The sequence below is a fragment of the Podarcis filfolensis genome (genome assembly GCF_964270895.1).
Source record: "Podarcis filfolensis genome assembly, chromosome: 4".
NCBI classification, from domain to species: Eukaryota; Metazoa; Chordata; class Lepidosauria; order Squamata; family Lacertidae; genus Podarcis; species Podarcis filfolensis.
Window position 1 is genome coordinate 76,164,861 of NC_139607.1, and position 24,399 is coordinate 76,189,259.

At 42.1% G+C, this 24,399-nt stretch overlaps 1 protein-coding gene across 5 annotated transcripts in view; it reads left to right on the top strand.

Annotated features, from left to right (window-relative positions):
• The window catches only part of DCLK1 (doublecortin like kinase 1), a 203,178-nt gene that overhangs the window by 124,581 nt on the left and 54,198 nt on the right, over positions 1 to 24,399 (top strand). For 3 of the 5 annotated variants that reach the window (XM_083609116.1, XM_083609117.1, XM_083609115.1), the window contains exon 6: positions 3,202 to 3,296. In XM_083609116.1, coding sequence (XP_083465242.1) covers positions 3,202 to 3,296 — 95 coding nt within the window. Of the gene's footprint in view, positions 1 to 1,922; positions 2,331 to 3,201; positions 3,297 to 17,769; positions 22,461 to 24,399 lie in introns of those variants that run through there. The other 2 variants (XM_083609119.1, XM_083609118.1) reach the window with 2 other exon arrangements.

The following is a 24,399-nucleotide window of genomic DNA, read 5'->3' on the forward strand; positions in this document are numbered from 1 at the left end:
GTCCCTGCTCCTGCAACCTAGCAGTTCGAAAGCACGTCAAAGTGCAAGTAGATAAATAAGTACCGCTCTGGCGGGAAGGTAAACGGTGTTTCCATGTGCTGCTCTGGTTTGCCAGAAGCGGCTTAGTCATGCTGGCCACATGACCCAGAAGCTGTACGCCAGCTCCCTTGGCCAATAAAGCGAGATGAGCGCTGCAACCCCAGAGTCGGTCACGACTGGACCTAATGGTCAGGGGTCCCTTTACCTTTAAGGCAGCCTTCATATCGTGCCATGCTGGCTTGGATTGTTGGGAGTTGTAGTCCATAACATCTAGGGGCACCAGGCTGGGGAAAGTGTACTACCAAGAAATTCAGTTCCAACAAATGCCACTTTCTCTACACTTCTCTTTGCCTGCAGTTTGGAAACTTGAGTGGCAATCAGTATCTGACAGTGGAGGAGTCGGTGGGGTGTTTCGCCTGAAGGCCGACTGTTGCTGATGCCTGCTTCACACACACCTTTAATCAAAGTGGAATATCCGTGAAGGAAACTCAATGCAAAAACATTGTCAGAATGCAAAATCTGTGTGCATTTTTCACCTACAAACTACTATGGAACTACAAGGTTCTGTAGGATGCAGTGCTAAAATACTTCTCAAAAAAGACATGTACTAGTTCTAAGTTATCTCAGAGCACCACTGAGAGTGTTGGCATTACCTAATAATAATAATAATAATAATAATAATTTTATTATTTATACCCCGCCCATCTGGCTGGGCTTCTCCAGCCACTCTGGGCGGCTTCCAAAAATATTAAAATAATGTAATACATCAAACATTAAAAGCTTCCCTAAAAAGGGCTGCCTTCAGATGTCTAATAAATTTGGCTTTCCTTAGCATACAGGTCCTTGAAAACTGGAGATGAGGGATTGGTCTCTGTGCTAGTTTTCCTGATGGAATGATGACCATAAAACTCATTTTCCAATACCTCTTTCCATCGTTTTTTAGTAAAGTGGTGATATCAGGCTGAGTGAGAAAGGAGGGGAATCCACCATATAATCTAGAGTATACTACATGGATACCTTTAGTCCACCTACCCCCAAACTGTTATTTGGTGGAACTCTCTGGGCACTAAGATGTTTCCCAGTCTTGCTACCTGAGAATATTCGAAACAGAAGATGATGGAGAAAGAACCTGTATGAATTGGTCTTATGCTGCACCCTGGGTGGCATGATACTGTAACTGTCTTCAAAGGCATATTGTAGTCTCATTCAGGATCCTCAAAGGAGTGTTAGAGGTTTTCTATGTGTGACATGTATGTGTGGCACCAGATGAACTTAAAGAAAGAGAAATTATGTACAAGCCCAGGATGTTTATAATCTTGGTAGTAATGTTTTGCTGGCTGGAATGCTTCTATCTTTCATCCTGTACTACACTAGCCTGCCTCTTAAAAATCCACGTGTAGGTGTACTCCTCCACTCCATTTAATACCACTGATGAATGAGTGCTGATTCACAATCCTTTGTCCTTGGCATCCATTCACTCAAAATCCTGTTTTCATGCTTGTGAAAAACAAGAGACTTCCCCAAGCACAGGTTAAACCTTTCCTCATCATTCTAGCTGACACTGTCTGTTAACTACATGCCTTTCCCACACCACAGCCAATGCATGGGAAGAAATAGGCTTTCAAGGATGAGCGCTAACATATAGCAGAATTTGTAACCATGAGTTACCATGCCAATCCCTTTTCTTGTCTCAGCTGAAGAAATAACGTATCACGCACTAGCATCTCGGGACCGGTGTTTATCACTCTGAATATATGGCAGATGGGGGCGGGAACGCCTTCTCCACCCCACAAACCTCTAAAAATCCAGTTTTCTCTGATGGGTTTAGCAGTTGCGAGACTGCCAGTCAGCTGTGGCTTTACAAGAGTTATTGTGATTTTCGCATGAGTCATTTAGTATATTGCCCCCAAAGGCACCTCATTATGATTCAGTGTGCAGCATGTAAGATGGTTAAGGCTTTGGGGCTTCGCCGATCAGAGTGGGGGCTGCAGTTGCTCAGCATTCTGAAGTCGCGGCATTGTGCTTAATTGACACCTTTGATGTAGCCCCTAAGACAGCACCTGCACCTCCCACTGCTGCTCGGAAGACGTCAGCCTTACGCAGAAAAGGCTTCGGCTTATGAATCCTGCATCTCATTCAGCTCTCACTGTGAGCAGCTTTGGCTATCCTTAACTAATCCCAGCGCTTCCCATTTCTGCTGCTGCTTGGGTGTAGTACAAAGGCAAACGTTTTCCTGCTTGGCATTATCTGATTAAACACTAAGTCTGTGTCCATGTTAGAACTCATAGAAGGTAAGTTAAATGCCTTATTACTATCCTGACATGTAAATATTAATACAAGGTGGAGAGTTTGGATGTCTGGTAGTTGCCGCTACCCACCCCCTTTCCTGTTGCTGATGAATATGGATTGTAACCTACCAGTGGTGTGTCTGAGGAGACATTTTATTCCGTAGCATTTCTCTTTCTATCTATGTGATTTTTCACTACATCGTTGGCATCCTTTGCTTAGGTGCTCTGTGCTGTGCCTTCTGTCTCTGCCAGGTTTTTGCTCTTTGTTTTACAGCAGATTTTATGGAAATAGAAAAGGCTACTCGTAACAAGTGTTTCCACCGTTTAAAAGAGCCATTCATATTTAGAGGAGAGTAACTGAGGTGTATTGGGCAACATTGTTAGAAATGGCAGAACCCATAATGCTTGGGTCAAAGGTGCTATGTAGACACTTCTGCAAGGTAGTGACCTATTAGTACCAACACTGTTTTGATACTGTCTATAATATAGCAGTGATCTTAAATTTCTAATAGATTAAGAAACATATATAAAGCAAGGAGTGGAAGAGATTTTATGCAGGCAGCAGCAGGGTGGGGAAAGCATATGGCTCTGCATCTTTTTGCATGTACAAGCACTCCACAGTTGAGTACAATAATTTTAATTTCATCGGTGTTGGGGCCACACAATGAATACCAATTAGTTGATCACTCATCTAAGCACAATGTAAGGCAGGCTAGTATTGAATCGTAATGTGGAGAGTGCTTTCTTGAGAGCTACTTTATTTAATGCTTATAATATAAAAAATAACTGGTTAATATGAATCATGTTTGTTCCATGTTGCATAGTTTTTTGTTCCAACGATGCACATATCTGATCTATTTGTTTGTCCTTCTAGTTAATGGAACTCCTGGTAGCCAGCTTTCTACTCCCCGCTCTGGGAAGTCTCCAAGCCCTTCTCCCACCAGCCCAGGAAGCCTGCGGAAACAGAGGGTAAGGAAACTTGCGGTTATTAAGAGTGTCCAAGAGAATACCTTGATACTAAATAGCTTAATCTGTTGCAGTGGTTTTCAAACTTTATTCATTTAGGGATCTGCTAAGAAATCCCTTGGGATAGGGAATTCCCCACCCCAACCCAATGCTTTGCTTGGCCTTCTGCTCTGCCCTATTTCCATATCCTCTGGAAAATTTCATTAATTGTCTCAGGACCTGATGTACTTGCTCATTTTGGAGCCTCCCATTTGTTCCCATTAATACTGTTCCCCCACCCTACACTGATAAGCAGAAACAATTGTGTGCATTGAAACACTGGGTGCAATATTTTTGAGCATATGCTCTCATATATATGAATGTTTGCCTAGAACTCTCTGAGAGTATTGTTTCAATTTGTACAATTGTTCATGTGCATAGCATAACAGTAAGAAAAAACAGTATTGTGGGGAAAATGGAAGGAACTGAAAGCTGGGGCAAGAGCTGTACATGTGTGGTTGTCTTTACAAGGTCTAGAAATCTAATCCAAAGTAATCGCAGATAACTAATGCCTAATGCATTGGTTTCACAAACAACCCAAGACCTGGAACCTTAGAGAGAAAATTGGGGAGGTGAAATTTTGTAAGCATCCCAGGAACCCCTGCAGGTAGATCACAGATCCATGGGACATTGCAGAAAAACATGTTTCTGCAGTGTTCTGGCCAAATCTGTTGGGCCTCTCTGCTGTCCCACGTGAACTGAATTCAACCTGGAAAACACCAAACAGTTTCTTGTAGCTGAATTTTGCAGGGTAATGAAGGACAATCTGTCTTTTGGGCGTTTGGCAGTCCATTACTCCTCCCCTGATAAGCTTAGAAGAAACTCCAGGGCTCTGGGATGACTGTTTGAAAACCACTGTTCTTACAGGTGTAGCATGCCTGGTCAAAATAGCTTGTCTACAGTTCTTGTTTAGAAGCTGTTGTATAAACTGGAACAACAGTTGAACTGAAACAACTGCCCTTCTTGGCATTTGTGAAAGAGCTCTCTCTAAGGAAATGTACTCCTTTTGTGATGTTACATTTTTAATGATATATTGCAAAGCGTTTCTCTGTTGAAAGAATAATGCCCTTTCCACCCTTCATTCAAAACAATGAACTCTATGGTGCAAAAAGAGACAAAAGTATGTCCCCCTCAAGCCAAGAGTAGTGAAGAATAATGAAAGAACAATTTATCAATGCACAAAAAGTATTCGAAAAAATACACCTGCACATTCTGGTTGCATTTGCACAACACACTAAACAATGGTTTAGCACACCATACCTGAAATGGAACAAGGCCAAGTGAGCCTTGGACTTACATGCTCTCCCCTTCCCTCACTTCCTTTCATCTGGTCAGGAGGAAAATTGGCAGCATCTCCCTTAAACTTGGTCTGTTGTTGCATACAAGGGTGATATTCAGTGCTTGTTCTGCTCAGAGTAGATCCATTGATGTTCCTGGACACAACTAACTTGGGTTCATTAATTTCAAGGCATCTACTCTAAATAGGACTAAGCTGAATACTATCCTAAATCACTGATACTTCTCAGATTCAAAATTAGCCATCCTCAAACCACAGGTTATGAAGCTGGCTTGTTTAACTTAACCATATGGAGTATAAACTACAATCTAACTTTCATACTCAAGGAGAAACTGAGTTCAAGAGAAACAGAAAGTTATTACTGTCAAAGCCAGTGGTTCCCAGTTGGGGGTCCGCTGAATGCACCCAGAGTGTCTGTGGCCTCATCCCTTGCCTGCCCCCAACTAATTTTTTGTCATTTTTGCATGGTAATAAACACAAATTTATGGTCTTTCTTGTTTTTAGTATACCTAAAATCCTTTGCTTATTAGGGGCTACCCCACATTTTGTTCAAAAAATTGCTTTGCAGAGGTAACTACCATAGAGTTATCAAAAATTTCAAAAGTAGGTGGTCCGTGGCTTGGCTTTTGAAAAATAGGGGGTCCTCAGCAATTAGCTAATTGGGAACCACTGGTCATAGCCTTTATCCTGGTCACAAAGAAGAAGGAGACCATTTGAGCCCAAGGCTTGCTTTTACTCATTCCCGTGTTCATCATGAGAACATCACCATTATTAGACTTTAGAAAAATCTATCTAGTCTCCTATGTCAATGTGCATAAACCAATAAACATTCTGAAATCATTGTAGCAGTTCTTTTCATGCTTGTAACATATTAGTACAAAACACCTTTGATTATATTGATTATTATAGGGCAGGTCAAAGTTGTGGGCATCTCAACGATTGACGCTAACTAGTTGGAAGAGGTATCTCCTTTACTTCTCTGAAACCTAAAAAAAGTCTTAAGACAGCACACTCATGTCTCTCATTTCTGTTTACTAATATGGTTAGGCCCATCATTTCTCTGTGTTTTGGCTGAACTAATTTAATAATCCAGGGCATGGTCTTGAAGGCACATGATGTAGAAATCTTGCCAAAGCTAAGTAGGATTGGGTCTGGTCAATATCTAGATGGGACATCACTTGGCAAAGCTGTGTGGGTCACCTTGAGCTCCCTAGACAAAAAGGTGAGAAATAAATATAATAAATAGCTTAGCTTACAGGTTGGTTGTGAGAGAATGATATAGCTATGATTAGTAACTACTGGAGAAGGCATCGGAGTTTAATCAGGCACCTGTTGAGGCCTGTTCATCAGTAGGGGACCTCAGTTCCAGTCCTTGGAACCTCCTGAACGTGTTCCTTGTCTGTCTTCTTGCTGCCTACTTATTTATCAATGTTGAACAAATACGCTGGGGGAGGAATAAGGAGCAGCAGCAGGATATATCTTGTTTTTTCCCTCTGGGAAGTGATGTGAATTGGGCCAGGAGAAGAGGCAAATGAATGGAAGTGGTAGCTGTGGTAAGGATAAAGAAAATGGGCAACCTCAGATTAAAAAAAAAAACCATTAAGAGCCTCATACCAGCACTCAACTACAGTATAGACTAGAGCAGGGGGCAGCAAACTTTTTCAGCAGGGGGCCGGTCCACTGTCCCTCAGACCTTTTGGAGGGATGGACTATATTGGTGGGGATGAAGAAATTCCTATGCCCCACAAATAACCCAGAGGTGCATTTTAAATAAAAGCACACATTCTACTCATGTAAAAACACCAGGCAGGCCCCAAAAATAACCCAGAGGTGCATTTTAAATAAAAGGACACATTCTACTCATGTAAAAACATGTTGATTCCCAGACCGTCCGCAGGCCAGATTTAGAAGGCGATTGGGCTGGATCTGGCCCCCGGGCTTTAGTTTGCCTACCCATGGATTAGAGGCAAGTGGGATCATAGAATCATAGAACCGTAGAGTTGGAAAGGGACCAAGAGGGTCATCCAGTCCAACCCCTTGCCATAGGAGCCAACTCTTAGGGGCCGTGGGTCTGGGCCTGCACAAAGTTGATGAGCATTCCCATTCAAATGGTGTGTGCGCACTGTGTCACGTGATTATGTGGGGCAGGGCTTACCTGGGCCCCACAATATTTTATTCGAGTTGACACCCCTGCCCTTTGCAATGCAGAATTTGTTAATTTTAACTATTGTTTAGGGAACATGGTTTCATGTTGGTTTGCTTCCCTAACAATAGTTAAGTCTAACCACAACTTGTCCACAATCAAACTTAATGCTAAACTGGTTGATTAAAAAAACAGTTTAAGGACAGGCAAAAGGCAGTACACAGCACATAGTTAAAGAATGGAATTTTTCACCCCAAGAGGTAGTAATGGCTACCAACTTGGATAGATTTAAAGGAGGGTAGGACAGATTCATAGAGGATAATTCGTGGAGGCTACTAGTCATAATGGCTATATCACCTTGAGAATCAAAGGCAATATGCCTCTGAATTAGCAACTGCCGGGAATCACAAAAGTGATGTGCTTTTGATCTCATGTCCTGCATGTAGACCTCCAAAAGGAGAACAGAATGTGAGAACAGAATGCTAGGCTAGATAAGCTTTTGGTTGGATCCAGCAAGCCTCCTCTTATGTTCTTATCTCCACCTCATTTGGATGCCAAGAGGAGGAGAGGAGAGGAGTGGAGCTGATGTCTGTGGCTGATTCACACATCACTAAGCCATTACATCTGAATGAGGCCATAATCTTATAGACTTCAATGTTTGCAATCATAGTTTGTGGCTTTTCAGTCAGGGAACTGGCTTCAACTTATCTCCTAGACTCTAGCTTTTGATGAAGTACTTGATAAATTTACCATGATTTTGAGGTGAATGATACAGTTAGTATGATAATTATGTTGTTCCTTTTAGACCTACCTCTTCAACATGTTTATATTTGATGCACTCCTTCCTTCAAAGAAGATGGAAGGTGCTTTCACTCTAAAATTAAAGACAATTACTGATTAATTAGCTATTCGTGAACGGGAGGGGTAAATCTCTTTGCAGTATCTTTGGACCAGCTCATAAATGGAAGCACCCTTTTATCTCTTTCCTCTCTGTACAGTCTGGGGAGCGTAAAGAAACATCAGAATGAATCAGAGAGAATGAATCAGAATGAGTTCAATAAAGTACCATTATAAAAGCAGAAATGACTTCAACTAACTTTTTGTTCTTTCCCCCATCTGCTCACACGAACATTTTGTGATAGTGGGGTTTTTCTTTAACCACCTTCCTTAAATTTGAACTGGCCTTTTTGGCTTCAGGACATGGATGGTGGAACTCTTTGATACATTTGGTGGCTGGGCAGATAGGTGGAGGTAAATCTGAAACTTCTTGTCGTAAACATTTATCCTTTCTGTCTCCCTTTCTATATTCCTTTCAGTCCCAAAGAGCATGATCTCGTAGCCCTCATTCAATACTGAAACTAAACCTAAGTATGAGTAGCTGAACTTAACACAAAGTTATGCACTTTTAAACTTTTCTTTCTTCATGCCTTCTGCCCCCCCCTTTTGTGTTGAATTTTAGGTGACATGGTCTTCAGAGCAGGGTCTTGTCTTTTTGTTCTTACTTTGTAAAGCACTTTCATCATTAATGGCATAAATATTGTTAGAATGAATAAAGCCTGCTTATATCCTCACAGATCTATAGTTCTTTTCACTTTTTGTGGTGGAAATGAAGTGCCGGTAGTTATATATTGACAAAAATGTCATGGGTGCACATACAAAATGGCTGCCATGGGCAGCAAAAAAAAAAAAAAAGAGGTGACCAGTGACTACCATCCATAACCAAAACAAAAGCACCTACATTCCCACACTGGTTTTATTCCTATAAATGATATCCATGTCTGATTGGCCTAAGGAAAGGATAACTAAATTTTAGAGAACTCTCTCTTTTCCTATGAACTTCCAGAAGGGCTGCTTGATATAATTCAGGCACATTGATTTGCCCTTTTATTGCATGAGACTCTCAGCCTAATTTCACGTGGGCGGCGAGGAGGGGGAAATGGGGAAAGGTGGTATCAGAAAGAGTGACAGAAAAGTGGGTGTCTGCCAACTTTTGGCTCTGGCCCTGTCCAGAGCTAGCTGACTACACCTGGGGGAATGTGGTCCTTGACAGAATAAAGTATCCCCACCCTGTTTTACTGGATGGATCTCTTTTATTGATTTGACCTCCAGGCACCTAATAAAATGCTTTTAACAATAGAGATCTTTAGATAAGTGCACATCAATGATGCACCAATTTTAAACCATTTAATGTAGGCAATAGTACCAGAGTAGATGCAAACTTGGCACACATTTCTATCTTCAAATGACAATTCAGTGTGCATCAGGATAATTTAAGGAGATCGCTCCCAGTGCATCTGATCTCTGGTGTCCAAACATTGATCTTGAACAGAGCTTGTGTTTATGCAGGTTGTATGTATGTCAGCTCTGTTCAGAAGGCATGGTCAGTGTGAAGGGCTGGGGCTTGTAAGTGCAATTCCACTCTCCCTGCCGCCCACTGATGTTATACTGTTGTCATCTGAACACAGCTTTTGTTTTTCTGATGAAGCACTGGGTGTGGTGGTATTGGATTGGGCCCTTGGTACTTTGTGTGTGTGGCTAATATGGCTAATATGAATGTATTGTAACGATGAATAAAATACAACTCAGTGTATGAGGCATTAGCAACAATTTGAAATTATTTTTTAAAGATCTGTAATATTCCATTGTCAGCATACTTGCCTTCCATTCTTTTTTCATTCCGTTTGGTGCATACCCCATTTTTTATTAAGCATTACAGTAAAATTCTTAAGGTATGCGATTTGCTCTAGAAGAGTGCAGGGCAATAAAAACACCAGTGTCAGTGAAGTTAACTCTTCATTCAAGAAACCAAAACAGTGCAGGCCTAGTGATCACAGCAGTTCTTCCCAGTATGCCTTGTCCCAACGAGGCAGTTGCAAGGACTGAAGGTCCTTGCCTTCCCACAGGTCTCTAAGGCTCCTCCCCTGGGTCCTTCCCCAGCAGCCTAATCATTGCTCTTCATTTCTCTGTGTGTTTAGGGAGACTGGGGGGAGGGGAACAGGTCGCAGCAGGAGGGGGAGGCTCCCCGGTTTCTTCAACAGCCTGCCTCATCATTGCCTCCTGCCTCCCCTCCTCTCCAGCATCCTCTTCTGCCTCTGAGCCTGGACTGTTCTCTGTCCCAGCCTCTTCCTGCTCACTAAGCCCTGTTGCCTTTTTAGCTTCCTCCTCCCTGTCTGCTCCCTCATCTCCCTCTGACCTAGGGTTCAGGAAGTGCTTGCTGGTAAATGAAGTTTGCAGTGATTTGTGGGTGAGGCACTTGACATCATGGGGTCACTTGACCTCATCACCATGGCAGCAAGCCACAGCAGTTCAGCTTCTTCCTGTACTACAAGGTAACATGAGAAGCTCATGTGGTGGCTTCTTGGTGCTGATGTCTGGAAGAGCTGTGGTGAGGACAACTCCTTCTGCTTGGTCTGGGCTTGCATTATGTTAATTCAGTGAATCAGGAAGGAGATGGCTCCAGCACAACTAGATTTAAGAACCTATTCTAAGTATATTATGAACTGGTGGTTGGACCAGCTTCAAGAGGCCTATATATAGCTTGGATGCCCATGAATTCCTCCAATTTAAGATGACCCTGAGTACAGATGGAGTGCAGATAACAATGGAGTACTGTTACTGTGTTGTGCAGCCTCCATTATCATCTCCTCTGTTGTTGTCTAAATTCCACTCCAAAGCTCAGTCTTAAAATAAATAAAGTTTACTTGCACCTGCTGTGTAGAGAAACAATCCCTTCCAGATAAGTTATTTGTGTGGTATCAACTTATGGCACAGAAGTAAAATAGTTTGAAGTGTGGGGCAGTGCAACAGGGTGCCAAGTTATTTATTAAGATAAATTTAAAGGTAAAGGGACCCCTGACCATTAGGTCCAGTCGTGGCCGACTCTGGGGTTACGCCGCTCATCTCGCTTTATTGGCTGAGGGAGCCGGCGTACAGCTTCCGGGTCATGTGGCCAGCATGACTAAGCTGCTTCTGGCGAACCAGAGCAGCGCACGGAAATGCCATTTACCTTCCCGCCGGAGCGGTACCTATTTATCTACTTGCACTTTGATGTGCTTTCGAACTGCTAGGTTGACAGGAGCAGGGACCAAGCAATGGGAGCTCATCCCGTCACAGGGATTCGAACCACCGACCTTCTGATCGGCAAGTCCTAGGCTTTGTGGTTTAACCCACAGCGCCACCCGCATCCCTAAGACAAATTTATAGACTGCTTAATCGGGGAAAATGCTGAGTGGGACACAGGTGGCACTATGTGATGCGGGTGGCGCTGTGGGTTAAACCACAGAGCCTAGGACTTGCTCTCCGATAAGTTGCTATGTGAGCATGAGCATTAGATGCTCCCACACTCTAACATAAAGTTCTCTGAGCGGCTTACATTCAATAATAAATGTATAAAGTTAGGCTCACAAAGCCAAACAGCAGAAAGGCTGAGGAAGTTATAAAAGAGATTCCTGAGGAAAATTTTCAGCTGTTACACCAAAATATTTCCCCTCTCCAGTATTTGTTGCCGGAACAATCAAAACGATATAAGTCTTTGGGACATAGGGAAGAATATGACAAGATGACAAGATTACAGGACTTGTCCACATCCCCCTGGGATTTATTACCTTAGCTCTTTCCTCTGGTTGTCTAAAGCTTTCTTCATGTTGATGTCATGAGGCAGCGCCTTCAGCTTATTTCATGATTTGGCCTTTTATTCTCTGTTATCTTGTATGGAGTTTCTTTTGTCCTCTATTTCCCCTTCCCATATCTGCTTCTTTAATCGCCTGTGGCAGTTTGCAGTAGAATTTTATGGATGATAGTTTTAAAACATTGTCTGGAGAGTTGGTGCAGGCTAAAAAAATTAAGATATCAAATGATGAAAGGGTGTGAGAGGAAAATAGGAAAGAAAGTGAAAGAAGATAAGCACAGACCTTTTCCTTGGTAAGTTGTTAGTCATTCCTTTATATATCTCCCAGGGATAGCCAATGTGGTGCTCTCTCAGAGGCAGAAGGGGAGCAAAAGGACCTTGGCCCTAGGCACACAGTTTTGAGGGGGCACAGCAAGGTGCCCCCAACAAGCTCCCTTATTTAGGCCAGAGCTGCAGGGAGGTACGCTGTGCTCAGCCCAGACCTTCGGGGCTGGGGTGGCGGCAGCTCCTTCTCTTCATGGCCATTGAAGGGACACCACATGCCAGCCAAGTTGGAGGGGGAGGGGGAGGGTGTCACACGCACTAGGGAATTGTGGAGGCCACTTGCTCGGCATTGGCCCAGCACCACCAGACTGTGGGTCCGGACCTGGAGGCGGAAGCTGCAGAGAGGAGGAGCTGCAGTAACAGCATTACTGTGCCTCTCCTCCCCTGGGCTCTGGTGCATGAGTGATCTGCAGAGGCAGCTTCCTCGGTGATGGCCCGGCCCTGCCAGGCTGCCCAGTCTACCAGGGCAGCACAAAACTTGCCTCATCCTGGGCACCAGCAAACTGTGTTATGCCACTGTGCTCTCCAGTTGTTGTTGAACTCCAAATCCCATCAACCCCAGACACCATTGCTAGTAGGCAGGATTGATGGGAATTACAGCCCAGCAACATATTGGCTACCCCTGTATATAACCTCATTGATGAAGTCAGAATCAGTTTTATACCATTTTATATTTGTTGCTGTTTGTGATAATTCCATGTGTGCTTGTTTATTGTAAGACTGGTAATGTCCCCTAACAGGCCACCAGTGGAAACAGGATGTTTGACTTGGTGAGCCCTTGGTCTAAGGGAGCCTTTTCCAACCTGGTGTTGTTGGGCTGCAACTCCCATCGTTCTGGCTGGGGCTGTTGTTCAACAACTGGAGGACACCAGGTTGGCAAGAGTTGGTCTAAGGCTTCCTCATGTGTCCTTCTACACTATTGTACCTGTTGTGTTAAGTTTTCTCTCATCCTTTTCCTGTGGAGTCTTCCTTTGTGCCCATTCCAATGCCACTGGCACCTTGCCTTTTATCACACTCTAGTGTTGTTCAATCTACAATGTTGCATGGGAGGCATGGCAAGTCATATTAACACTGTATTATCTCCATCTCCACTAAACAAACGCCTCCATGTAATTCACCTTGAAACAAAGCTGCTATCATTCTATCCCTTTCTCCTTCCTGAACATCCTCTCTTTATTTTTCTGTACTGTATATCTGTGAGACATGTGTTGTGCTGTGTAGATTGAACGAGGCCATCTAGCTGACTACACCTGGGGGAATGTGGTCCTTGACAGAATAAAGTATCCCCACCCTGTTTTACTGGATGGATCTCTTTTATTGATTTGACCTCCAGGCACCTAATAAAATGCTTTTAACAATAGAGATCTTTAGATAAGTGCACATCAATGATGCACCAATTTTAAACCATTTAATGTAGGCAATAGTACCAGAGTAGATGCAAACTTGGCACACATTTCTATCTTCAAATGACAATTCAGTGTGCATCAGGATAATTTAAGGAGATCGCTCCCAGTGCATCTGATCTCTGGTGTCCAAACATTGATCTTGAACAGAGCTTGTGTTTATGCAGGTTGTATGTATGTCAGCTCTGTTCAGAAGGCATGGTCAGTGTGAAGGGCTGGGGCTTGTAAGTGCAATTCCACTCTCCCTGCCGCCCACTGATGTTATACTGTTGTCATCTGAACACAGCTTTTGTTTTTCTGATGAAGCACTGGGTGTGGTGGTATTGGATTGGGCCCTTGGTACTTTGTGTGTGTGGCTAATATGGCTAATATGAATGTATTGTAACGATGAATAAAATACAACTCAGTGTATGAGGCATTAGCAACAATTTGAAATTATTTTTTAAAGATCTGTAATATTCCATTGTCAGCATACTTGCCTTCCATTCTTTTTTCATTCCGTTTGGTGCATACCCCATTTTTTATTAAGCATTACAGTAAAATTCTTAAGGTATGCGATTTGCTCTAGAAGAGTGCAGGGCAATAAAAACACCAGTGTCAGTGAAGTTAACTCTTCATTCAAGAAACCAAAACAGTGCAGGCCTAGTGATCACAGCAGTTCTTCCCAGTATGCCTTGTCCCAACGAGGCAGTTGCAAGGACTGAAGGTCCTTGCCTTCCCACAGGTCTCTAAGGCTCCTCCCCTGGGTCCTTCCCCAGCAGCCTAATCATTGCTCTTCATTTCTCTGTGTGTTTAGGGAGACTGGGGGGAGGGGAACAGGTCGCAGCAGGAGGGGGAGGCTCCCCGGTTTCTTCAACAGCCTGCCTCATCATTGCCTCCTGCCTCCCCTCCTCTCCAGCATCCTCTTCTGCCTCTGAGCCTGGACTGTTCTCTGTCCCAGCCTCTTCCTGCTCACTAAGCCCTGTTGCCTTTTTAGCTTCCTCCTCCCTGTCTGCTCCCTCATCTCCCTCTGACCTAGGGTTCAGGAAGTGCTTGCTGGTAAATGAAGTTTGCAGTGATTTGTGGGTGAGGCACTTGACATCATGGGGTCACTTGACCTCATCACCATGGCAGCAAGCCACAGCAGTTCAGCTTCTTCCTGTACTACAAGGTAACATGAGAAGCTCATGTGGTGGCTTCTTGGTGCTGATGTCTGGAAGAGCTGTGGTGAGGACAACTCCTTCTGCTTGGTCTGGGCTTGCATTATGTTAATTCAGTGAATCAGGAAGGAGATGGCTCCAGCACAACTAGATTTAAGAACCTATTCTAAGTATATTATGAACTGGTGGTTGGACCAGCTTCAAGAGGGATCTGGGGCCTATATATAGCTTGGATGTCCATGAATTCCTCCAATTTAAGATGACCCTGAGTACAGATGGAGTGCAGATAACAATGGAGTACTGTTACTGTGTTGTGCAGCCTCCATTATCATCTCCTCTGTTGTTGTCTAAATTCCACTCCAAAGCTCAGTCTTAAAATAAATAAATAAAGTTTACTTGCACCTGCTGTGTAGAGAAACAATCCCTTCCAGATAAGTTATTTGTGTGGTATCAACTTATGGCACAGAAGTTAAATAGTTTGAAGTGTGGGGCAGTGCAACAGGGTGCCAAGTTATTTATTAAGATAAATTTAAAGGTAAAGGGACCCCTGACCATTAGGTCCAGTCATGGCCGACTCTGGGGTTACACCGCTCATCTCGCTTTATTGGCTGAGGGAGCCGGCGTACAGCTTCCGGGTCATGTGGCCAGCATGACTAAGCTGCTTCTGGCGAACCAGAGCAGCGCACGGAAACGCCATTTACCTTCCCGCCGGAGCGGTACCTATTTATCTACTTGCACTTTGATGTGCTTTCGAACTGCTAGGTTGACAGGAGCAGGGACCGAGCAACGGGAGCTCATCCCGTCACAGGGATTCGAACCACCGACCTTCTGATCGGCAAGTCCTAGGCTCTGTGGTTTAACCCACAGCGCCACCCGCATCCCTAAGACAAATTTATAGACTGCTTAATCGGGGAAAATGCTGAGTGGGACGCAGGTGGCACTATGTGATGCGGGTGGCGCTGTGGGTTAAACCACAGAGCCTAGGACTTGCTCTCCGATAAGTTGCTATGTGAGCATGAGCATTAGATGCTCCCACACGATAATATAAAGTTCTCTGAGCGGCTTACATTCAATAATAAATGTATAAAGTTAGGCTCACAAAGCCAAACAGCAGAAAGGCTGAGGAAGTTATAAAAGAGATTCCTGAGGAAAATTTTCAGCTGTTACACCAAAATATTTCCCCTCTCCAGTATTTGTTGCCGGAACAATCAAAACGATATAAGTCTTTGGGACATAGGGAAGAATATGACAAGATGACAAGATTACAGGACTTGTCCACACCCCCCTGGGATTTATTACCTTAGCTCTTTCCTCTGGTTGTCTAAAGCTTTCTTCATGTTGATGTCATGAGGCAGCGCCTTCAGCTTATTTCATGATTTGGCCTTTTATTCTCTGTTATCTTGTATGGAGTTTCTTTTGTCCTCTATTTCCCCTTCCCATATCTGCTTCTTTAATCGCCTGTGGCAGTTTGCAGTAGAATTTTATGGATGATAGTTTTAAAACATTGTCTGGAGAGTTGGTGCAGGCTAAAAAAATTAAGATATCAAATGATGAAAGGGTGTGAGAGGAAAATAGGAAAGAAAGTGAAAGAAGATAAGCACAGACCTTTTCCTTGGTAAGTTGTTAGTCATTCCTTTATATATCTCCCAGGGATAGCCAATGTGGTGCTCTCTCAGAGGCAGAAGGGGGGCAAAAGGACCTTGGCCCTGGGCACACAGTTTTGAGGGGGCACAGCAAGGTGCCCCCAACAAGCTCCCTTATTTAGGCCAGAGCTGCAGGGAGGTACGCTGTGCTCAGCCCAGACCTTCGGGGCTGGGGTGGCGGCAGCTCCTTCTCTTCATGGTCATTGCAGGGACACCACATGCCAGCCAAGTTGGAGGGGGAGGGTGTCACACGCACTAGGGAATTGTGGAGGCCACTTGCTCGGCATTGGCCCAGCACCACCAGACTGTGGGTCCGGACCTGGAGGCGGAAGCTGCAGAGAGGAGGAGCTGCAGTAACAGCATTACTGTGCCTCTCCTCCCCTGGGCTCTGGTGCATGAGTGATCTGCAGAGGCAGCTTCCTCGGTGATGGCCCGGCCCTGCCAGGCTGCCCAGTCTACCAGGGCAGCACAAAACTTGCCTCATCCTGGGCACCAGCAAACTGTGTTATGCCACTGTGCTCTCCAGTTGTTGTTGAACTCCAAATCCCATCAACCCCAGACACCATTGCTAGTAGGCAGGATTGATGGGAATTACAGCCCAGCAACATATTGGCTACCCCTGTATGGTAACCTCATTGATGAAGTCAGAATCAGTTTTATACCATTTTATATTTGTTGCTGTTTGTGATAATTCCATGTGTGCTTGTTTATTGTAAGACTGGTAATGTCCCCTAACAGGCCACCAGTGGAAACAGGATGTTTGACTTGGTGAGCCCTTGGTCTAAGGGAGCCTTTTCCAACCTGGTGTTGTTGGGCTGCAACTCCCATCGTTCTGGCTGGGGCTGTTGTCCAACAACTGGAGGACACCAGGTTGGCAAGAGTTGGTCTAAGGCTTCCTCATGTGTCCTTCTACACTATTGTACCTGTTGTGTTAAGTTTTCTCTCATCCTTTTCCTGTGGAGTCTTCCTTTGTGCCCATTCCAATGCCACTGGCACCTTGCCTTTTATCACACTCTAGTGTTGTTCAATCTACAATGTTGCATGGGAGGCATGGCAAGTCATATTAACACTGTATTATCTCCATCTCCACTAAACAAACGCCTCCATGTAATTCACCTTGAAACAAAGCTGCTATCATTCTATCCCTTTCTCCTTCCTGAACATCCTCTCTTTATTTTTCTGTACTGTATATCTGTGAGACATGTGTTGTGCTGTGTAGATTGAACGAGGCCATCTATTATACTCCCACATCTCTGGCATTTGTAGATTATTTGATCAGTCAGAGGATCTTAGCAGTAGGAGTAGAAAACGAATGGAGATAGTCTTAACACGCACACAGGCTCACTTATACACATGCTCTGTTTCTCTTTGCTCATATGAACTGGTTGCTTGGCGACCGTCAGTAAAAGCACAGCTATTCCCCGCTCCCCTTATGCTGCCATTCTACCAAACTGCTTCCGTTCTCTCACATACTGCAAGATGAAACAAACAATAGGAATGTAAAGGCATTCATTATGGCATTATCAGGATTCTCAGCATACTGTCATGCTTTAAAGAAACCATCACTAAGTAGATGTCAAAATTATCAAAGGGTAAAATGTCAGAATATAAATTATCTCATATATATATATATATATATATATATATATATATATATATATTGCTGTAGTTTGTTTGTTTTTAAGCCTGTTATAAATCACAGGAATGCTGAATTTTATTTATTTATTTATTTATTTATTTATTTATTTATTTATTTATTTCGGTCTTCCTCTCTGGCACTAGTTTAAAAAATTAAGAAGTAAAGTTGCAGTGCAGCAAATCAAACACAGTAAACAAATCTATACTGCACTTCATCTTACAGGACCTGTATCGCCCTCTCTCTTCGGATGATTTGGATTCAGTAGGAGACTCTGTGTAAAAAAACCCCCAGAAAATGGAACAGTGCATAATGGTTTGTGATTGGGTGAAGGTTTAACACTTTCCTGAGAATGTAGTTAGCTGCTAACTGACATTAGTGAATTGCACAAAAGCGTTTTGCGTATTTTAATATTAAAACACCGGCGTTTGTCCCTATATACATATATAATATATTAACTTTAATGGTGTTATGTGCTTGTGCGACTTGATTTCTGTACAAGGGCTCTTAGGCTAGGTGATAACAAATTGTGTAAACATTTTGAGATGAAACTTGGATAGGGTAAATATAATGTCCAAAGGTGCTATTATTTTCCAAAACACTCACCATGGTAGAGAGCAGAAGGGATTCGTATGCAAGGGGCAGCCTGAGCATCTTCTCACTGCTACATACATCTTCCTTCCTCACTGAAAAGTTTCTCCTGAGGGTGAAGAAACCCTCAGTAAATAAATGCCTATGATGTGGGTAAGGGGGTTGCTGGAGGAGCGGATATCAGTAGAAGAACTTTTATGCACATCCTTTCCACTCACAGTAGCACTGGATATGAGCCCCTATCTTTACTACTGCTCAAAACTTTGTTTCCAATTTTTATTGGAAAAGGAGCCCTTGCCTGTAGAGCTGTCGGCAACTGGTAGAAATTGTTATGAAAATAAAGTGCAGTCCAGATGCACTTTGCTCATACTGCTTGTCCTTTTTGAGCTCTTTTCGTAGCTCTGTAAGAAATCCGCCCTCATTATAAAAAATGTGTGCTGTATAAACTGATGAAGTTGACAAATTTTGAAGAAGAAGAAAGAGTTGTCATAGCTTGGAACGTCCACTTGTTGAATCCTGTGCAAGGCAGCCCTGTTGAATTCCTTTCATTTCCTTGCCCTGCTCCAAACCCCTGACCCCATTTCACACCATTCCAGGGGTGTCCATTGACCCTCAGGAGTGGCATTTTGGGGACCCAAACAGAGTTCCACTCAATCTTTTATAAGTCCACCCTTGAGATTAAGCAGCTTATAATATCATTTACACTACACAAACACATTTGCAAATTTAGGTTTTTTACTAGGAAATGTGTTTTTGTTTTTGCTTTGGACTTTTTGCCTGTTTGTTAGGTGTAAATATAGGAACATGTTTTGCAGGCTTAAGACACTTAACAAAAGTGAGCACAGAGCTTTTCCCCCCTCAGTTAAAAATAGAAATCTCTAAGGTGATTGATGTATTTGGGTCTAATCAGCCATTTCTCATTTTCCTTTTTATGGGGACTTGTTAAAAAAATGAATATGCTGAACTCAGAGCAGCGAAATTATGTATGTGTGAATGTATGTATGTGTTAAACTAATTATGATGATGGGCATGATCCAGTGGGATGTTTTTTCTATGTAAGCCTCATTGATTAGAATGGGAGAAATACAAGCGTTCCTTTGTGCTTGTGTGTTATCCCTCTTTTAGTAGGGGATCCTGAAATTTCTTAGGAGAAATTTCTTCTGGATTGGTCCTTAAGCAGATATTTACAACACTGTTTATGCTCTACTGCCTTGTTTTGAGAGCAAGAACTCAGTGCTTTTATTGCAAATCATTATTGTCTTGCGACACTGATTTCTTGCTTTTAATTTAATGATTGTTACTTCTAGATACTGTAGCTTACACATTGGGTAACGTTTTAAACGAGGCACCTACCGTTAACATTTCACATAATAATTTATTATTTAATGTTGGCTTTTTAATTCCTATAGAAACATAGTCAGCATCACCTTACAAATCACTGGGCACCATAAGGAAATGTATTAGTACGACACACAGGAAGGCAAGCTCAAGTTTTAAGGGCCATGCTTCTGTCTTTTCATTTAAATATCTTAAATGGTTTTTTATTCAAACATGCAACAAAAATGGCCAAACAATGCTGATGTATGGTATTATGGGTTGTGTACACCAAAGTTGTTCCATCAGTGCGAGCTCTTAGAATTGTGCAGTGGAATTTCTCTTCCCTCTTCTCCCCGTAGCTCCCTCGCAAATCTTTTCTGGAGGTTCCCCCCTGGGGCAGATTGGGGGCTCATGGACAGGGGGAGGGGAAGTTCCATTGAGCAAGTGGAAGTTTTTGCATTAGTTCAACAACTTCAGTGGTTAAAACCCTGTGAGTTGTGTTTTAGTATGTCACAATGCAAAGGACAGTACAACACTATCACATGTTAAGTATGTGATTAAGGGGGAAAGATGTACTACAGGTGCTTTCTTTGTGCTATTGGAGTCATTCCACCCTGAAAACCTGGGATACATATTGATATTTACAGAGGGGGTTTTATTAGAGTCTGTTCAGTTCAAAAGAAACCTATAATGTCAGCTATTTTGCAAACCATTGGATATTGTACCTGAAACAGGCAAAGGGAATAAGATCAGCTGGGTATGTTTCCTTTTCCAGTTACATTCTAGTACTTTAATTCATAGGAGATCAGAATAGGTTCCTAATGTGTTGGCACCACTTATCTAGAAGGAAGGAAATGTAATGACATAAGTCTGGGGATTTTTTTTCGGGGGTTGGGTGTTTGAAATATTTCAATATTGTTTCTCCTATTACTGTAAAATATTGCCACAAGCCTTATATTGCATAGCTTTGTTTGGGCTGTGGAGGCAGATACATGTTCTTAAAATTATTAGACAGTGCGTACCATACCAGGTTTTCCTATATGAGCTCTTCTAAGGGATGTGACAGGCCTTACCTTACCAGTTTCACACAACATTGTAATTTGAGTATTGTTCATGGGAGATTCTATTCACTTGTAAAATGAAAGTTCCTTAGTGCCTGGGAAGTATTACCATTTAACAGTAGTCCTGTAAGTCCAGTTTTCTGTGGGTAGAAATTCCAAAATGCAAATGCAGAAACAATTATATTATTTGCCTCAGGATGTGGGGCACAGTTTTTACCAAGATCATGGCTGAGGAGGGAAGGCTGTCCTGTCCACATGCTGCAGTTCCAGTGACCAGAATCTGGTAGTTGTTTTTACAAAACCACAAGATTGTTAAGTGTGTTAATGTAACATGCTAACAATTAATTAAGCTGGATATTTCACAGGCACTGGAGGTTTGTTTTGCTAGTTTTCCCAAAGTTTCCTCCATCTCTCAGTTTAGGTTTTATGGGGAACAGGGAGTTCAAACATTAAAGTTAAGTCAAATTATTTTTGAAAGCCTTTACTCCTGTTTTTTTTATTATTTTAAAAAAATCTGTGTTTAAAATGAATAGTTAAAATAGATGATAGGCTTTTGGCTTTGGGAAATAAATAGCTGAAGGTCTATTGTTCCATTCCTGCATGTGGAAAGAAGCTTTGAACTGCCAGGCAACTGTTTTTCCTTGTTTAAGTTAATCATCCAAGGGCTTGTATGTATGAGAGAACATTGGAGCCACATCCAGAGATCCCCTTCCGCCAACGGATGAGCAAGTAGCAATACTAAGGCAGCAGTGTTCACATTGTAATTAAAATCACATTCTACATAATTGAATTATAGATCTGTGAGCTTATATTCCACATCACAATGTCAAAAGTTGCATCTCAAAGTTTAAATTACTTCAACCCTCTGTTATTGGTATGGTATGGCATATACAGTTGTAAACCAAATACAGAGATGAATGGAAATATAAATAAGCCTTGTATATATGTGTGCATGTAATACTGAATCTTAATGATGACTCCCAGTTTACAATACAAAGCCTGTACTTTCCAGAGACCTTTGTCACTTGTAGATCCAGCCTCATATGAGAAAAAGTGGGTGCACGACGCTGGTGTTTTCTGTGGTATGGTTCACATGCCAAATATGCCAGATTTATGTAGAGTAATCAAAGCAGGTATCTGACTACATGGAGAAAGATTAGTCTGAACCATGCATTGCACATAATGAACCTTATGATCTAAGCTATACTTTCCCCCCAGCTGCTGAAATTGAGGAGTTGGTTGCCAGTTTACCATGTGTACAGCTGGTTCATGATTTCTTTTTTTTCAGTGTGGTTGCATACCTATGTGTATGATCATGTGGAAGGCTTTATTAATGAGAACTAGCCCTTTGTGATCCAGGATTGTATTCTTTCTTTCTGCACATGCACACACACACACACACACAGTGTGCATGTGCATATTTGTATGCCTTTTGGTGTATGTATTTGTGCATTTTTGTTTGCATTTGTTTAAATAATCGCTGTGCAGCAAGGTATGGACAAGCAAGTACTGAACCAATTTTGTACTCATCTCATCTGGTGTGTTGTGATATTATATAGGGATAATTGTTCTTTACCTTGTATAATAATCTCTATTTGGTTTATATTGTCCAATGAAAGAAAACTGCTGTATTGTAAATGCTAGTTGATGAAATAAGTTTACAATTTTATACTATTTTCTTGGAAATACTTTTCTGGTTTCGTTTGTTTTTCCTCTGTTTTCTCCAAAGTAACTGATAATCAGCAAAACCAGTAAAACGTTTTTAAAGTAGCTGCAGCAGAAAATAGTTTTCGTTTTCTAATAAATCAAGTAAACTGCCTTCATTTTGTACCATCAATGCAGTGCATTGTATGTGTGTTTTTGTATTTGACCTTGCCATACAGATTGCCTTTGCTGGATTTTAAGCTGTAAGTCATGTAATAAATAAATGGGAAAACCTATTCTAAATATTCAGTGAGCTTCTTTTGAACATACACATGGGGGGTGGGTTGTCACTGAACTGTGGGAACCATAGAGCTTAATGGGTTGGTCTAAACATAAATGCAGGCAGTGGCTTTTTAAAAATGTAAATTGTGGGTGCTGAGAGAAGAAAAAAATTCTAATGGATTACCTGGATAGTAAATTCACCAAGCCATAACTATGTATTTTTTAGATGTGACGATGACTAGACTTGGAATGTATGGACTTGGAAGTATGGAATGAGAAATTGGTTTGGTATACACTTAAATGTTCTAGCCCTCTTATCAGCTTGCCTTTAGAAACTCTCTTTTTATGTTACCTTTTACATGCTTGTTGAGTCTAAAAAGACTAAAATCTGAAAAAGGCATTTCGTGGTGATGGGCAACATGCTTCTTCAGAATAACTTGAGTTGCATGCACTGCCTAGTTTTTCCAGTGAAAACTTAGCAGCCGATCATCAACCCTTGCTAGTTAGAATTGTCTCTGCTTTGTGCAGACCAGGTTTGGTAATAGGATAGCAATTATTTCATGCTCATTCATGTACTGGGTGCTTTTCTCAAAATAAAACTGCATTAGAGACTTTGCCTAGTTTTTAATTCAATATAAAATTCAGCCCCTCCACTTCTTCAGCTTCATTGCTCCCTAGTCTACATTTCCCTTGCCCATTCTGTCTCTCTTTAACAGTTTTCTTGTCCCCGTGCCTTCATGAAGTCCCCCCCCCCCTGCCATCCTCAGTGGTATTCCACTGCCTTCACAAAAACACCACTGTTATTAGCATTCTGTTGATGATCCTTTTCATCCTGAGCATTTAGAATGTTCAAAGAAACTCAACCAATAGCTGCTGGGGCTCACTGACAATATATGAGAATAAAGTTTAGCTCATTAGTCATATGCATGCATCTTAAAATGTTGAAGAGGGAGGAAAAGAGATGTGAAACAGGAGTCTCATTATAATGATGATTTTTAACTTCAAAGAACACACAGGTTGGGATTGGCAAATCTAGCAATTTCAATTTCTCTCAGTTTCTCATCCCCCCCCCATCTTAAGTTCAGTTCTCCACATGCCCACATCAGTGTGCATTTTAAAGCAACAACCAAGTCATAAGGACTCGTTAGCATTTTAGGGTGAATTTCTGCTAATATGCACACTTTTGCAAAGCAATTTCGCCTAATTATAACTCTAATGAAAGAATAATTATAATTTTATTGTTTATACCTTGCCCACCTGGCTGGGTTTCCACAGTCACTCTAGGCAGCTTACAGCACATTTTAAAACATAACAAAATGTCAGACATTAAAAACTTCCCAATACAGGACTATAGATGTCTTCTATAGTTGTTTAGTTCTATAGTTGTTTAGTTCTTTATCTCCCTGAAAACTGATGGGAGGGCGTTCCACAGGGAGGACACCACTACTGAGGAGGTCCTCTGCTTAGTTCCCTGTAACTTCACTTCTCGCAGTGAGGGAACTGCCAGAAGACCCTCAGAGGAGGACCTCAGTGTCCGGGCTGAACAATGGGGGGTGGAGACCCTCCTTCAGGGTTACTGGGCTGAGGCTGTTTAGGGCTTTAGAGGTCAGCACCAACACTTTGATAAGTTATTTCCAATAATAAATGCACATTACCCTGGTATATGCATTTTTGTACATACACTCTGGCTGGAGAAATTGCTTTTTAAAAAAAATATTATTAAAGATTTTAATGAATTACAAAAGAATGTGCAATGTCTCTTTTTGTTTGTTTGTTCAGATTATAAAGAATTTTGGTTACGTTCACTGTAAGATAATACAGTATCCAGAGGTAGGGGGAGAGAGTAGAGGGGAGAGGTTGGATGATAAACTTACACAATATGCAAAATTCAGAAAAGTTCAAATTTTGAAGGATGGTTGTGTTTTGGTTTGCATATTGTTTTGCAAACTGCAAATTAGGT